Source organism: Beta vulgaris, chromosome 1 (genome assembly GCF_026745355.1).
Source record: "Beta vulgaris subsp. vulgaris cultivar EL10 chromosome 1, EL10.2, whole genome shotgun sequence".
Taxonomy (NCBI): domain Eukaryota; kingdom Viridiplantae; phylum Streptophyta; class Magnoliopsida; order Caryophyllales; family Amaranthaceae; genus Beta; species Beta vulgaris.
The window spans coordinates 49523349-49542015 of record NC_079202.1 but is presented as its reverse complement, the minus strand read 5'-3'; the positions used below and the strand labels follow the sequence as shown (position 1 = coordinate 49542015).

Genomic DNA, 18667 nt, shown 5'->3' with positions numbered 1-18667 from the left:
AGTGATTACTTCCTCTTCTTCATTACCTTCATTCCTCTCCACCTGAGTTCTTCTCAGGGCCCTCCTCTGCTTTCTTGAGGGTAGTTCCGGGTTTTCTACCGGGAACCTTCTGGCTGGTTGTGTAATACCCCATATTTTTAGTATTTATTTAAATAATTAAATATTTATTTTATATTCATTTTCTAAATTAAATATTTTTAAGCAAAGGGTATTTTAGTATTTTCACTGATTTTTAATTATTTTGGCGGGAGTATGGCGCCAAAATTGGATTTGTTAAGCTTTTGGTATTAAATCCTAGTCAAAAAAATTCAGAAAACCAAAAAAAAAAAAAAAAAAAAAATTTTTTTAGGGCCATATATTCCTACGGGATTTATGGTGATTGGAGAGAGTTTTGTTTTCCTATAACTTCCAAATTTATGATGAAGGTTACAAATCTTGGTTTAATCTCCTAATTTATGGTGAAGGTTACAAATTCTTTAATTTTCAAAATTAAGTACTCTACCTATGCTACTCCTATAAATACCCCACACCTTTAGCCATCTTTTCCGCACAAAAAACTTTGAAGAATCTATAATTTCTTACTTCAAAGTTCTTCTTTCTCTTCCTATGTATTCTAGTTTTATATTTCTTATTCAAGTTTCAATTTTCTTTTGTTTAAGAAAAATATTTTCATATTTCTTACTCAAAAATATTATGCTCATGATAGATCATTCATGTTAAAATTCATGATTAAGTTCATGTGGTAGATTGCTTGTTGGTTGGCTATGAGAAAGCTCAAGTATAAGAATAAGTGAAGATACTAGTATTAGTTTGTGCAAGATCAAGGTACGTTATGTAGCTAGATCTTTTAAAATGTGGTTTATATGATAAAGTTGTTTATTGATTTTATTGGTTGGATTGGTTTAGAAATTTGATTTAAAATGGTTACAATGTTTTATTATTCCCGCTTGAAAGTGAAAAGAAGGAATGATTTTATCAATCATTTTTATATAGAAGTTTTGTTATCTTTTTGGAAAATTAAATTATTTTTACAAGGAAAGGTTGATTGGTTTTTATGAACTTTGAATGTTCAAAAAGTTGTTTATGAGGAAGGAGGTTTACTCATGACTTACAAGTCATATTATTATTATTTCCGCTTGATTAATATCAAGAGATTCAAAGTCCACTTGTTGGCAATTATAGTTACCCCTTGATATAGCTCCGTGATGGGATGACTAGCTTGGGGGGTGTGCACACTTAGCAAAATAGAAGGGGAGATAAGAAGAGGAATTGTTTTCAGGATTATTTTTAATCCAAGTTGTTTGGAAAGAGTTTATTCTTAAAAAGTTATTCTTGAATTACTATTCAAGTGTTTGGAAAGAGTTTGTTCTTAAAAGGTTGTTCTTGAATTATTATTCAAGTGTTTGGCAAAAGTTATAGAAAATTGTTCTTGAATTATTATTAAGTGTTTGAAAAAAGTTTATTCTAAAGAGTTATTCTTGAATTATTGGTGATGGAGTTTTCGAAATGAAAAATTGTTACGAATAACAAATGTGTTACTTATCTAGTACATTTCGTACTCAGTTTTATACTGACGCGTATTTTCTTTTTCCTATTTGGCTTTGCCCTGTTTACCTTTTTGGTAAGCAGATTTGCAGGTGAATTTTGGATGTGCATGGGAGCATACTAGGAAGGGGATCTTCACCTAGATTAGAGTGTTTCATTTATTATGAGTATTGAGACAATATTTACTTTTATTAATAAAGAAGTATTATTATTTTTGGTTAAAGTCTTCCGCTGCAAGTTATTTCGGTTAGTTAGTAGTTGGTTGCCGAAAGCGTGTTAGTCACGTGGCGGTAGTACTCCTAAATTACTCAAATTTTATTTACTAAATAATTTATTTAAAAGCGAGTAATTTGGGGGTGTTACAGGTTGCTTTAGTGTTGTTAAGTAGCATGATCTTGCCATCTCCTGATTGCCTTTCAATCTTGATGTTGATCCGTCATTGGAAACATACAACATGGTCAGGTGGTAAGTTGAGACGACACCTTGGACGTCATGAATGAATGGGCGTCCAATGATTGCATTGTATGCTCCCGGAACATCCACTACCAGAAACTCAGTCATGACGTCTCTGGCTGACTCATCCTCCCCAATACGTACTGGGAGTGAGATTAACCCTTCTGGCACCACTGATGCCCCTGTGAATCCAATGACGGGATATCGGACCGGCTTCAAGTACTCACGGCTCAGCATGAGCTTTTCGAATGTTGATAGGTACAGAATATTTGCGGAGCTTCCCCCATCCACCAAAATTCTATGTACCAGACAGTTTGAGACTTTCAGTGTTACTACCAGCGGATCATCATGAGGATACACCACATGATTTGCATCCTCCAGAGTAAATGACATGGCCGGCATTGCTGGCGGATTCTTCCATGGCAAGCTGGCGTTGAAATTGACTTGATGTCGGAATTCCTTCAAACTCGCCTTTGCGTCGTTAACACTTCCTCCATGGATAGGACCCCCACTGATAACGTGGATCTCGCTGATCCGAGATTGAACATTTCGAGTCACGGGCTTTACAAGATCACCTTCTTTTGTCTGGGCCTTGTACTGACTGAAATAACCTCTTCTTATTAGATCCTCCAGGTTATCTTTTAAGTGCCGGCAATCCTCAGTTATGTGGCCGTGATCTCCATGGAAATCACACCATTTATTTTTGTCACGATTTTTATGGAACATCTGTCTCGGACGTTGCCACTTATCACTGCCCTTATTCATCAGAAAAATTTGGCTTCTAGAAGTGGTGAGTTGAGTATATGCATCGAACCTATCCTTGCGTTCACCTCCTTCCCGGCCACTCTTTTCACGATCTCTGCGATCGCGATCATACCTTTCATTCTCCCTGTCTCGGTCATTTCCCCTCTTGACCACATTTGACTCCTGCTTTCTTTCCTCTGGCCCCGATCCGCCTCGCGGGCCTCTTCCTTCTTCTTGTCATCTTTCTTTCCAGCCTCCTGTTGCCTACAGCTTTTCAAATTCTTCCCCTCTTATATAGTCATTGGCCTTGCCAAGGACGGGACCCAGGGTTGTATTATGACTTTCGGCCCAGATAATTCCGGAAGGGTGATCCCTCCTTGAGTCCTGTCATTAAGGCCAAACGGCCACGTCCTGCTGCAGTCGAGGTATTGAAACTGCCTCGACATTGAAAGCGGCCAATGTAGTCTCTCAGGCTCTCATTTTCTCCTTGTTTGACTGACAGCAATTCCCCAGTGGTGCGCTCACGGCGCCTATTGCTTACAAAGTGCGTACTGAACATGGATGACAGCAGAGAAAAGCTAGAGACGCTACCTGGCTTGAGACTTTTGAACCATGTCTGAGCTATTCCCAGTCAAGGTTGAGGGAAAGACTTTACACCATATGGCATCAACTTGAGTGTAAGAAACATATTGTCCTTCGTAAGCCGCGACGTGATCATGGGGTCTGATGTGCCATCATACTTGAGAGCGGCATTTGATTCGTGTCATAGGATGATTCAATATCTCCGGAGTGAAGGGGGAGAGCTTAGGCTTGATCAAGAGGTGACCCCTAGCCGAATAGTTACTAGCACCGACGGTACTGTACTCACGGCGGGAGTGACCCTGCGTTTCTTCTTCAGAATAGTATACCTCCTCAGTTTCCAGAATTTCCTCCTCATAATCAGATCGGTCTATTTTCTTCTCCATTTCCCGTCCCTCTTTTCCCAAGGACTGCATTTTTCGGAGCGGGGTCCCGTCCGCGTTCCTACCAGCCATAGCCGGTGGTCGCTTACGGGTACCGCCAGAGGGTTGGGGAGGAGCATTTTGTTGAGGATTACCTGTCAGCATCTGGATAAATGATGCACCGTTTGCAATTGCTGGAGAGAATTGATTAGCTGTGCCAAGTTGAATGGTACGTTGGTGTTTGGGGTTTGCTCCTCGTTCCCGGTGTCCGGTAGTGGAACTGTGGGTTTCCCAACGCACCAGTGATGACTGGCTGCGAGGAATTCTGGCCTTGCTCAAACTCAGGCTGACCATGGGTAGCGTTGTTTGTGTCTTCCATGACTGATACCTTAGAAAGGGTGAGGTCCCCTCCTTCTAGCGCCAGTTGTTTCGGTATCGAAAACGGTGCCGGACCTTTAGAGTTGTCCGACAGAGATGGATGTCCGTGAGGGATCTGCAACAATGACAAACGTGAGCTACCCTCGGGGGTGTTTCGAGGAAACCCCCTCCGACGCTCAAGTCAGCTAATACTCAAGAGGATTCTAGAGAGAGAGAGAGCTTAGAGAGAGAGAGATAGGCTATTTTTAGTATGAGAGAATGTACCTGCAGGAATAGTACTGGATGGCTATTTATAGGCGTACTATTCACCTGACAGGGCGTGTAATCTTGTGACACTTGTACTGTTGTGATTATCTTGTCAGAGGGAAGATTCCCTCTACTTTGTCGTTTTCCATGACCGTGACGGCAATCTCGGCCCGAATGATGAATTAGGATTGGTCTCCCTTTTGCGAGCCCACGTCACTTTGGTTTGCTCTCGGTCAATATGCAATGTCCCAGTGGCGGACCGAGAATGGAACATGGGGGTACAACTGTATCCCTAGTTCTAAAAAAAAAGCTTTAATTTAAAAAAAAAATTAAGAGGGTAAACCAGAATCCCAGAAAGGAAGGAGAAAGCAAGTGAAACCATGGTGGTATGCTGGAAAACTTCGAACCAAGAAAAGAACAACCGCTTCCAATTTTCTCTCTTCGATCTCACCTAAAATTTGTATTCTTTTCTTCAATTGATTTGGTGTAAAACACAACTAATTGCAAGCTTCCATAACCAGAATTCCTCAAAACTCCGAACCTCTTCACAAGGGGGATCTTAGCTTCATTCTTTATTACTCCTCTGTTTTTGCATTTGCTTTCACCTCTTGCATGGAAAGCTTGGTACTACCACTGCCTTGGCCTTGATCCTCAAATAATTCTCCCTTTTAAATTTGAAATCAATCACTAAATCGAATTATTTTCTCGTAGATCCGAACAAAAGAAGTTGAATTTATTGTTTGAAGTTTTTGAAAAGCTAAAAACATATTTTAGGAAAAGAAAAAACAGAGATGTTGAGGAAGCAAAAACAGAAAGTTTTTGTAGGTAATGTTCACACTCCATGGTCAAAGTACTTTCTCTCTCTCATTCATGTGGTATAATAAGTTATTTCTTGCTTTATTGTTGTAAATTTTGTTTGATTTTAAATGATTACTTTGCTTAATTAATTGATTATTTATACTTTTATATAATATATAGAAGTATGTTAGTCACATTCTTTATTTATTTGAATATGTACATGTAAATTGTTGATATTATTGATTAGTAAGTGTGTAATTGAAATTGAAGATTGAAATCAAGTATACTTTTTCCAGATAAAGATATCATTGTTCAATTTCAAAATATGATGATTCATAAAATGCGAATGTAATTTGAACTATATAAACTTTTTTTCTTATTTTGGATTGTATAAGTATAACTATGCATATTTTAGTATTAAACAATCTATCCACTATTTTTGCGTTTGTTATACGTCCGTACCCCCAAATTGAAATTCCTGGGTCCGCCACTGCAATGTCCGCTAGCAAATTTGGGTCACACCCATACACTTGCTATACCTCTTTTTTGGACTATAAACTCTCTCTATCCCTCTTCTCTCACATGGGTCCCTTTTCTTTTTACTCTCTACCTTTTTTTTCTCCAAAAATTGTCTAGGAGTCCATGAATTGAGAAGTGTAGCGAGTAATATGAAACGGAGAAAGTATAACAAAGAACGAACTCAAAGTTGCTTTTATCTCCAAATTCACATTCTACGTATAGATGATGTAAGATGCAAAATCTTTTTCTATATTGCGTCAGTTTATACGAGTACAAATTCACTCACATTCAGATTATTGTTACCGTTCCTCAGGGAGTGATCAAGGAAGATAACTTAGACGACTTTAATCTTCCTGTGTATTGCGCCAGTGAAAAACAAGTTGACAGCATAACGAAAAAGGAAGGCTCATTTCTAATAAAGCATACAAAAACAATGGTACTTGATGTGGCATATGAAGTAGAGGACAAATGGGAAAGGGCTCAAGCCATAGCGAAATATATTGGCGCCTTCACAAAATCATTGATTTCGCAACATTTTGGTGAACACATACTGAATTTATTGTATGATAAACTCACCTTTTATACGTTCCAACATTTGGCTCTTGGTCGACCTGCTCAGAACTGTGCGATTACTATCTTACTTGAAAAAAGCTAGTATGTCCTGAGAAAACGAAAAAGAACATTTTTTTTTATCTAAACAATCAAGAAGATAGTAGTGAATCTCATAAAAAGGGAAACTATTTGAATACTTCTATAGTGTGATATATTTTTATATGTGGGAGACTTGTGGAGTATCTTCCATGGACAATAAAGTGATTTGTTGTGAAAAATATATATTGAAAATGATTAAACCTTTTTTATTAGCATTTTATACAATTTTCAATTGGTACGTAAAGAGCATATTGGTTCAAGTCATGGATGGAATCAAACAGAGGACTGAAATGGTAGCATAACTTGTTTTTATTGGGTGTTTGGTTGATTGGTTTAAGTCTTGAAATGGAAAAAGAAGAATGGTAACCGTTATCACCAGTCACCAAAATTTGAATTTTGTTACTCGAGAAAGAAGGGAAAGTACAAAAATAATAAACTAAAGAAGACCATTATCACCAAATAACTCATTTGCTAAATCCCGCCCTAGATTTTCCTACTAACGCCCTGTATAAATACATATACATGTATATATACTTTAACACTCACTATCCCACTCTCTTTCACTCTCCCTCACTCTTTATAACTCCTTCACTACATCTCTTTCATCAACAAGGATCTCCCTTTAAAAACTCCGGCAATTTTTCCGGCGACAATAACTCCGACAACTTTTCCGACTAATTTTCCGGCCACTTTATTGCATTATTAATATTAATGAAATTTTATAATTCTTTTAGTACACAAAAATCGGACTATATTAAAAAAAAAAGTGTCCAGGCACCTAAATTAGGTGCCCAAACCTGTGGTCAGGCACCTAAATTAGGTGCCTGTACCTGTGGTTGGGCGCCTAATTTAGGTGCCTGACCACAGGTTTGGGCACCTAATTTAGGTGCTTGTACCTGTGGTTGGGCGCCTAATTTAGGCGCCTGACCACAGGTTCGGGCACCTAATTTAGGTGCCCGACCACAGGTTCAGGCACCTAATTTAGGCGCCTGTACCTGAGGTTGGGCACCTAATTTAGGCGCCTGACCACAGGTTCGGGCACGTAATTTAGGTGCTTGGACACTTTTTTTTTAAGTCAATATAGTACCATTTTGTGTATTATAAGAATTATAAAATTTAATTAATATTAATAACGTGGCCGGAAAAGTTGCCGGAGATATTGTCGTCGGAAAGTTAGCCGGAAAAATTGTCGGAGACTTGATGGGAAAGTTAGCCGGAATAATTGCCGGAGTTATCTCCATCACTCCCTCACTACATCTCTTTCATCAACAAGGATCTCCTATCAAAAACTCCGGCAATTTTTCCGGCGACAACAATTTCGACAACTTTTCCGACTAATTTTCCAGCCACATTATTGCATTATTAATATTAATGAAATTTTATCATTCTTTCAATACACAAAATCGGACTCTATTGACTTAAAAAAAAAAAGTGTCCAGGCACCTAAATTAGGTGCCCGAACCTGTGGTCAGGCGCCTAAATTAGGCGCCCAACCACAGGTACAGGCACCTAATTTAGGTGCCTGTACCTGTGGTTGGGCGCAATTAGGTGCCTGTACCTGTGGTTGGGCGCCTAATTTAGGCGCCTGACCACAGGTTCAGGCACCTAATTTAGGTGCCTGTACCTGTGGTTGGGCGCCTAATTTAGGCGCCTGACCACAGGTTCGGGCACCTAATTTAGGTGCCTGGACATTTTTTTTTTAAAGTCAATATTGTCCAATTTTGTGTATTAAAAGAATTATAAAATTTAATTAATATTAATAATGCAATAATGTGGCCGGAAAATTGGCCGGAAAAGTTGACGGTTTTATTTTGCAGGAGATATTGTCGTCGGAAAGTTAGCCGGAAAATTGCCGGAGTTCTTGATGGGAAAGTTAGCCGGAATAATTGCCGGAGTTATTGTGGATGAAAGAGATGTAGGGAGGGAAATACAACCCATGTATACAAATACAAAAATACAGGGCGTTAACTGGAAATTCTAGGGCGGCATTTAGCAAGACCCCCAAATAATGGTAATGCATTGAAGAGGGTTTGAATCAAATGAGAAGAAATAGAGTAGATAGTTGATTTCATTTCTTAGAAGCCAAATGTTGAACTACAATACTACATGCTCAAAGTGTGAAAGTGGTTATATGATACCAATTAAACCAGTTAAAGCAGACGCGGCTTTTTGTGACAGTGGACGGGTGGGTTGGGAGGTTATGACCCATGATGCGGCTGGTGATCTTATCTTTGTTGCCAGACGCATAATCAGAGGTTATGTGGCCACCTGACGTAGTTAAATGCAAGGCACTCCATATATGACCAAATTGCTTGCAAGAAGCCAAGACTCCTAGATATGAGCATCTTATACTTGAATCCGACTCACAAATTATGTCTCAAAACAGCTATATATTATTCGGACTTGGATGGTATTCTTGTAGACATTTTATGTTTAATTATGTTCTTGTTTCCATATCTTTTTTCATGTTAGAAGAGATGAGAATGTAGTTGCATTACCCATCACCTAACAGACTTGTTTTTTTTAGTCCATATGAACCACAAAGGCAGTACAAAGTACAAAGAAGAGGAAGGAAAATTCGAACCTATGACTAATGGTCTATTCTCCCCAGCTTATTTTCAGTTCAGTTCAATTCAGTTCAATTCATCAATTCAGCTGTTTTATGCCGAAGAGAACATGCCCTTATCATCCACATCTTCTCAATATTAACCACCAGGTTAAGACATTATTAGTTATCTAACAGACTTGTGCTATTACATGGAATAGAATAATGTTGAAAAAATTTAATGTCCCTTCTAAATGTTTTCATACATACTGATGTACATTTTATTCCTTAATTAAAATAACACAAGCTTTTCCAAAAAAAAAAAAAGTAGCATGGGTGCTCATCATCTCTAGCTCAGCAATTAATGTATTGAATCATGTTCCGCTTGTGATTCATATTATTGCTTTCCATCAATGACTGATTAAATTGTAAAAAAGAACATCCCTTAAGTTCAAATCTGAGCTTAGATCCTTTTAAAATCAACATAAAATCTTTCACTTAATCCAGTTGATCGATCATCGCGTGGCGCGTTGAATGTATTCTTTTATAATAGTACTCCTAGTAAAATGTGGGGAATGATAGCATTGATTTTGCGCACGTTATATAAAACATACTCGTGTAGATGTAAAATTTGAAAGGCATACATAACTGTTAGAACCCAAAGTTGACACTCAAGAAGGGGGGTTGAATTGAGTAATGAAATTTGATCGATTTTCGCAAAACCTTTATTATTGCACAGTGCCAGCCACTGTGCGAAATAATTGTAAATTTCTGATTTGAGTTTTTGCGAAAACTAAAACTTAAATTATGTGGAATTTGATGCACAAACACAGAATATAACGTGGTTCAATCTCACCTCTGAGATCTACGTCCACACGAAACAAAACTCTTTATTTCTTTGAATCTTAAGATACCAACCTATTGATACAATAAGACTCCATCACTACTAACCCTAGTAGTGCTAACCAACTCTTAACTCTAAGAGTTGACACTCTCTATAATAGTGAAATTACAGAAAGAAAGAATCCTCAAACGTGTGCTTCTTATTCAAGCAATTAGAGGACAATTACACTCGTATAATAGTTACTTGAATCTGACTCAAACAGTGCTATATTCTGTGCGTAAGGAAATTGTTTTCAGCTCTTAATATCTCCGATTTTTCTCTCTGAAAACGTGAGATCTAAAAGTGAATTATAAATCCCTTTTATAGGACTTGGTTTGGACGAAAATCCTTCAAAAATATCTTTATCTTTTAATCCTTAATTTAAGGGATAAAACTCTCTTTTTAGAAAAAAAACTTTATCTTTTTTCATCTTTATCTTTGATCTCAAAAAGATAAGTTTTCCATATTAGATTTTCTTTTCAACTCAAATTTGATTTTTATCAAAAAGTATTTTCCAAATCTTTTTAGAAAACTAAATTACTTGTTTTCACGTTATTTCTGAAATTCTTTTCTAAAACTCGTTTTCATAAAATACTTTTCTAAAACCACGTTTTCTTATAAAATTCTTTTCTAAAACGTTTTTTATGAAAATCTATTATCTAATTTGATAAACTAATTTCCTTTTTATATAGACATATAATATTAATACAATTATTTATTTTCTTAATTCTAAGAAAATAATAATTATACTAATTTTATATTTCTATATTTAGCACATAGTATGTCACCTAATTCAAGCATATTACATTTTTACACAAAGTAACTATTCTAAGGAACATATAAACTTGACTTCAATCTTGATTCTTCTTTTCTTCAAAGTCTTCATTTATTAATTCCTTTCTTCATGCATATGTTTCAACTGTTACATACTTTCATACTATAACATATTATATTAATTTTCATCATCAAAACAGAACATATTACATGCACAACAATAACCCACACAATGAATGAGAAAGCTAAGTAAAGTAGCACCACAAGAATATTATTGGCCGTTTTTGACAAATAAAGTTTAGAGTTTAGCTCTTATAATTTAAAGCTTATTGTTAGAGTTTTAACTTTTGTTCAACAGATTTGACAACTTTTTTTTTTATAAATGTGTTTGGTAACAATTAACTGATTGCTAAAAGCTTATTGTCATTTGTTGTGTGAAATGACCTATATAGACATATTAATACATATGGTGGTTGTTAAAATCCCGATCCGGATTTTACGATCCTGAAAGACCTCACCGATCCCGATCCTACGTAGTATCTTAATTTTGTAGGATCTTTAGATCCTGTCCAGCCACAAAAAATCACATGGTAGGATCTTAACACGATTCTACGACTCTACGATCCGATCCTACCATATAAAAATAATAAAGTAATTTCACATATTATATTTCTCCAATTAGATTTTGGTCGCATGTTACTCCAATCTTATAGTATTGAAAAACTATCATCATTTGCTAATTAAAAAATTCATTATTAATATGTGTAAATTTTTCACATTAGATTTTCACCCTATTTTAGTATAATTATCTCTATTTCACCGAATTGTAGGATCTTACGATCCTACGATCCGATCCCACCGATTCGATTCTACCAACCCCTACGATCCAAAGTAGGATCCCGATCCTGATAACATTGGGTAGTATTATTTTTAGAAGCAAAAAAATCATTGTACATACATTTTTACCTAATCTTCTAAAGAAAAAGCTCCTATTCGAAACTTTTTCATTTTGAGAGTATTTATTCCAAAACTCAATATAAAACTCTCTCTTACAAAACACCCCTTTAAGTATTTTTTATCAGTCAAAACTCTAAAAATAGTCCAAAATTCTCTTCTTACTTTAAAACTCTAATTACTAAATACCCTATTATCGTACATCATGTACCCGCGAAACTAATGGAAAATAAGATGAGTGCTGCCACCCACTTATAGCATTTGGAATCATCGAGATTTTGAGATCAATATATAATACAATTATACAAATGATCACATGCTTCACGACGCTAGCTCGTAAGATAGATTAGGATAACACACGCCATAAATGCATTATGTTGCCAAATTTTGTTCAATAATTGATACTCCAACTTCACATGGTGTGTGTGGGGACTGGGGGGAGCCGAGAATCCTAAAATAAAAGGGTTATTTATGCGCATTTAGTTTCGTAGCTCTTCTTTTGACAATAATTGTAAGAAGTAAATACTATTATATATACGGTATAAGCTGGAACGTTTTGGCCAAGTTAAGGAAATCAAGAAGAAAGGAGAAAGATGGAGCTAAAAGAATTCTTTCACATGAATGATGGTGATGGAAAGCTTAGCTATTCTCAGAATTCGTCTGTCCAGGTAACTACCTCCATCAAACAACTACTAATTACTTATAACTTAGAAGGATGATTTAATTTATTATCATACGTAAAAAATGATTGTAAATGATAGGTAAAAATAGTATATACTACTATATATAGATAGAACCAAAAAGTATAATATCATTCTTTTCTTAGTAAAGAAAATACAATAATTGTTCTTTCCATATTTGGTATAGAGATAGTAGTATCTAGTTAATCATGGGAACTTATTAATATTTTTTTCAGTTAACCATGGGAACTTAATATTTCTTCATTAGAACTAATATCTCTTGAATTTTTTTGTACAACTACACTGTTTTTGATAAACAAGAGGGACAAGCCCTAAATAATTAACTAGTGGTCAATATGTGATCGATTCTATGATATTTCTCATAAAATTATGGTATGAATTAAGTAACAATAACACCGATGGACCCTCAAAAGCAACCTAATTACATAGATGGACTGTCAAAAGCAACCTTTTATTTTAGATAATATTTTTTATGCATATTATCAGGGAATACATATATATTAAAGCAATAATTTTAAGAAGACAACTTTCGTATCATCAGTATCAATGGACTAATCTCCCGCGGAAGTTGTATGGGTACCTCAAAGGACAGCATCCCTCTCAGTTGTGATTTTTTCCATACCCAAGGCTCGAACCCGATACCTTAATTAAGGAGCGATAGACTCTTAACCACTTACGCCAAGCCCAGTTGGTAATGTTTATATCTTATGACGACTTTAAAATCAACATTGACTTCTTAATAAACGTTGCATGCAGAAGGAGGCGTGGTTGATGAATCAATATATATTGGAGAATGCAATTCAATCTATACTCTCGGATGAAGAAAACCTAGTGGAAGGCCTTAACATAGCTGATTTGGGGTGTGGAGTTGGCCCCGTTCCATTGGCTTTCGTAACGTTAGTTATAGAAATTGTGCGAAAAAAGTACAAGGAATTGAAGTGCAATAATGAGGGTCCAGTGCCTAGAATTCAGATCTACATGAATGATCTTCCCTCAAATGATTTTAACTTGTTGTTTAGAGATATACTGAATTTGGAGGTCTTCAAAAGAAAAGAAGGTGGTGTGCCTTTGTTCCTCTTGATGGGAGCTCCAGGTTCCTATTATGAGAGACTTTTTCCTAGCAACAGTTTGCATTTTGTTCATGCAAGTTATACCCTCCATTGGTTTTCCCAGGTTTGTTTTGATAGTTTTTTTTAGCTGATTGTCGATTTAGAGATTCATGCATGTGGTAATTGGTGGCAACTTAGATCCTACACGAGATCGAAAACATGATGTGAATTATGCTTCTTAATTAAAGCACATACAGTTATAAGTAAATTAAAGAACATAACCCATCTTCATTATTTATAAAAGAATATGCACTTCATAACATATATAACTAGTATCTTGGCCCAAGTGATGTCCCGGGTCAGTTACAATTATCAGATATATTATTATTCATAAATCTCATACTTGATTTTATTAGTTTTTCTTGATATTTTGTCTATTGCAAAATTGAAAAATGGATGTTATGACATGATAAATTATTTTTAAAAAACTTCAAAGGAGTTGAGGACGGATAAAATTAACAATTTCAATGGAATTAAGTTAAGTGAATGTTATTATTTAATAAAAGTGTTAGAGATCAAAAAACTTATCTATGTCTTTATGATTACATATAATTATAAGAATTTATTATGTTTTACTTTGAAACATTAAGCATTGAAATTATAGTTGATTAGTGGTTAAACTTTCACATTTTATTTCAAAGGTCATGTGTTCGAAGCATACTAGCTACATATTGTTAATATTTTCAAATGAGATTATAAACATGTGTGTTAGAAGCTTAAGTGCAGAAGATATTTACTAGAAGTATAACAACAAGCTTGTTTGGTGGAGGTGATGGAGTACCCATCTCGTGACTTTGAGGTCACGAGTTTGAACCCCACCACCTACACGTAGTTCATCTAGTGAATATATATATCAATTTCTCTAAATAGCTATATGGGCCTATTCTATTCACTTATTTTCAGTCCTTACCTGAAAAAAATAAGTTCATATAAGGTCTAAGGTATGACACTCTCACAAAATAAATAAGGTCTAAAATCTAATAAGTTCAAATAGATTTAGATAGGTTCAGATAATAAGGAGTAAGGACTAATATCGTCTAACAAGCTCAAATAAATATATATTTAAGTTTAGATAATTTAGCAAAAAATAAGTTGAATAGATTAAGCTTTGAGTGTGAGATAGTATCTAATGTATCGATTTTGTTGATTAACATTTAACACTAATGTAATTCTACATGTCAAAAGTATAAATAGTTGTCTACTATGAACTATGAAGTGGCTCAATTCTGAGTTAGTTTTCGTGGACTAGCTGTGGCCATAGAGAAGAGTGATTGATGGCACTCTTGGTCTCTCGGAGTTGTTTTCTAAATTCTTGTTAGGTGAAGCGGAACTTCCGATGGAAACGATTTATAAGCCACTTACAGGATCGTTAATAAAATAATTAAGTTATACAAAATATGAATACTGTATAATAATAAGTTGATTAATTCGTTAATCATATTTCTAACTTTTATCATGAATTTTTACTATGTCATATGTGAAGCCTCCAAAAGCACTCAACAGTGAGCAAGGTGCAGTACCAATAAACAAGGGAAACGTGTATATATCTGAAACAAGTTCTGAGGTTGTAGCAAAGGCTTATATGACGCAGTTCGAACAAGACTTCACAAACTTCTTGAATTGTCGTTGTCAAGAAGTTGTATCTAAAGGTCGTATGCTTTTGACATTTCGAGGTCGTCCATCTTTAACTAATCCATTGATTTGGCAACCATGGGAGCTTATAATTTTCACTAAGGCCCTTACTTGTCTTGTTTCTGAGGTAAAGTTTTCCCTCATTTCATTGTTACATGAACTATAAATTTTTGGTTTTTTTTATCGTTCTCATTTAGAATATTAACAATATTCATATTTAAAGAGAATTTTCTCAATTTTTTTCAATTTATAAGAAAAAATATAATCATGTGGGATCTTGTTTGATTCGACAATTAGTACATTATTAATATTCAATCGTTATAATTTTTTATAATATATAATGAAAGATATTTAAGTTCAAAGATACGATGTGCATTGAGAGATGCGCATAAGAGAGTGAGAAAGATAAAAAAAACTGAGAGTACTTATTAACCAAAAAAATTAATTTTCACAATTTTGATTGCATTAAAAAATCAATGCCCTATTAAACCATGATGCAACGTTTTTGGATCTTGCTTAACCTCGCGCAATCAAATTAATGATTTACTTCATTGAGGGACAAGGAGGATTTATTGGTAACCATGATGCAACCTTTACTTGCATTAGAAAAAGGAAAAATCAAGTCGCAATTCCGTAAATATATAACCCACCTCCCTCATTGATGTTTGAGAATATATGCAATTATTAAACCATGATGCATCCTTTACTTGCAATAGATAAAGGAAAATTTTGTTCCAATTTGCACTTCTATTACAAATGTCTCCACCCCACCCCCTTCTTTTGACAGAGGTGTTATAGGCGTAAAATTTGGTACCAAAGTTAATCGAAATGGTAACAAAATAGAGTTATTTGATACCAATATGTAACTTTGGTATCAAAATTAAACCTTGGTACCAAAATGAAATTTGGTACCAAAATAAAGTTAGTATCAAAGTACTTTATATTGATACAATTTTAACTTAGCTTTGGTACCAAAATATTTGTGAAATGTCATTTTGGCATCTCACTATGAGATGAATACTTTCTCCTTTTTAAATGTTTGCCACCCTGCATCTTTGATCTTCGCATTCAAAAATATCCCAAAGTACCATTATAGAAATATAATGGTTTAATACAATAATGTCATTAACGTTGAGACTTGAAAGTAGTTTATGAGCTTCTTTCCTCTCTGTATAAATTCGAATAAGCGAGCTAGACCGACTAATAATAACTTATAGTAACACATTAAAAGTTATCTCTAATAAATAATAATGATAAGAAATCACCCTTAAAATAGACAATAAGTTACCCGAATCTTACAATAAATTAATGTAAATCCACTTATATAAGATTTTATATATCAAGTAGTACTTGGTTAGTGGTAAGGAGAGCACCCTTCCAACCTCAAGGTCGGGGGTTCAATCCCCACTAGAGGCACTTTGAGTATAGGGATTCCCCTTACTCTTTCCTTTCCCTTCCTTCTTACTCTCAAGTGTCTGGCCCATTAAAACCAGAGCAGGGTCCAGACCACTTCTTCTTACCAAAAAAATATATATATAAGATTTAATGTTAAGAATTACTAGAGTATATTCTCTAATAAATTTTGGTATGCATTTTGTAGAGTTAACTACTCAATAAGGACCTAAACTATGAGAATTTTTTCTAACAAGGACCTCAACAATTTTTTTGATCTACTAAGGACCTCAAATTAACCATGGTTACATTTTCCATCCAATAGGTTACGTTTTCCATCAAATAGGTTACATTTTCCATCCAATTTTATTAACTTTGTTTATTTTTTGTTTAAAAAATTGAAAAGGACCCACCAACTCAATTATTCTTTATCGCTCTCCATCTTCCTTCTAATTTGACGTTAACTCTTTTTTCATAAAACTATGAGTATTTTTGTCAAATTGGTACTTTAAGATACATTATTTGATCATATAATCATTTTTAAAAAAAATCACCACATGTGTTTATTTTTAAAGATTTCCTTTAATCATATGAGTATTTCTTAAAATTTCGATTGCATATAAGACGTTGTAGAAATTTATTAAAAACAGATATACCGTAGTAATTTCTTTAAATACTTGTATGGTAAGTTCTTAACATATGTTGGCGTCCACCTTTAATCATACTAGATTGCAAATACATGTTCTTATTTTTCTTTATATTTCTGTATTTTTTTTTCTTTTACCCCTATTTTTTCCCCTTTATGCTGCTTTTGTGAATAGTTGTGGCATCAATTCATTAACTACTGACCCGAGACTTTTTATTAGTGTCCGAGAGAGAAAAGAGAAAAAAGGTAAAGAATTGAGAGAGATATAATTATCGATTCTTTAGAGTTCTTCTGAGACAATTACTCTAAGAATATATAAGATGTAAATAGAGGTGAATATATAACATTAGCTAAAGGGCTTATATGGTCAATGAAGATTTATTAAATACTTATAAGTAGTCCAAATTTTAAGAAATACTCATATGATTAAAGAAAATCTTTGAAAATACACACCTGTGATAATTTTTTAAAATATGTTCATGTGATCAAATAATGTATCTTAAAGTATCAATTTGATAAAAATACTCATAGTTTTATGGAAAAAAAAGTTAAAAGTCAAATTAAGAGGAATATGGAAAGAGATAAAGAATAATTGAGTTGGTGGAGCCATTTCAATTTTTTAAAACAAAAAGAAAACAAAGTTAATAATATTGGATGGAAAATGTAACCATAGTAGATATGAGGTCCTTAGTAGATCAAAAAAATTGTTGAGGTCCTTGTTGGAAAAAACTCTCATACTTTAGGTCCTTACTAGGTAGTTAACTCGCATTTTGTATTGTCATCGCTGGCAATAAAATGGGTGTCTAAGAATAGCTCACTATTGATGCTTCGTAGGGTTTGATCGAGGAAGAGAAGGTAGACACTTTTAATTTCCCTTACTATTGTGCCTCCAAAGAGGAACTTGAAAGCATTGTAAAGAAGCAAGGATCATTTGCGATTAAAAATACAAAGACAATGGCACATCATGTGGCTCATGAAATTGAAGATAAATGGACAAGATCCAAAATCATATCCAAATTCATTAGAGCTTTCTCTGAATCTTTAATTTTGCGTCACTTTGGAAAAGGCGTATTGGATCTTTTGTATGATAAACTCGCCCATTATGCATTTCAGCATTTGAATTATGGTCGATCAGCGGAGCACTATACTGTTGCCATTTCACTTATAAAAAAACAGTACATATGCAAATTTTAAGTGTGATTAACATAGTTATAATATGTAGAAACAATGAAAACAGGACACCTTTAAAACGAGGGTCCTTAATTCAATGTCTATTTAGAATAACTGATAGGTTATTATCTACTCCTCTCCTTTTTTTTTTTGTTATTCCTGTATTTTTCATTGGGAAATTTCAATTTGTTATTCCTATTTGAATCTTTTCGTTAATAAAGGACACTATAAATGTGCTCACACAATTCAATTACCATCTTTTACTCTTTTACCCCTCAAATTTTTGTATTATTGGTTGCCTTAAATAGAGACACTCAAAGGAAAAAAATCTTTATTTTTAATTCAATCGAAATTTATTCAAAATAGTGAATCTTGTCCATTTTTTAAGTTGTATTCGTTTCTTCCCCGATTCCAAATAGGAAAAATAAAAGACAACGAAAGTACTATTAGTTAATATACTTATATTATTTAAAAACAATAAAAAAGGACACCTTAAAGAGAGGGTCCTTGATTCAATGCATATGAACTGAATTTAATATGCTAAAATTGTACCTCCATTACTACAAAAACATCTAACACAACATGC

The 18667-nt window shown here is 34.4% G+C and overlaps 1 protein-coding gene across 1 annotated transcript; it reads left to right on the top strand.

Moving 5' to 3' along the window:
* Positions 1 to 11926: 11926 nt before the first annotated feature.
* Positions 11927 to 18456, top strand: LOC104891431 (probable caffeine synthase 4). Its single transcript, XM_010677130.4, has 4 exons — positions 11927 to 12099; positions 12889 to 13305; positions 14725 to 15000; positions 17746 to 18456. The coding sequence occupies exons 1-4, from the start codon at positions 12025 to 12027 to the stop codon at positions 18103 to 18105; spliced, it is 1128 nt and encodes a 375-aa protein (XP_010675432.1). The 5' UTR covers positions 11927 to 12024; the 3' UTR covers positions 18106 to 18456.
* The last annotated feature ends 211 nt before the right edge of the window (positions 18457 to 18667 follow it).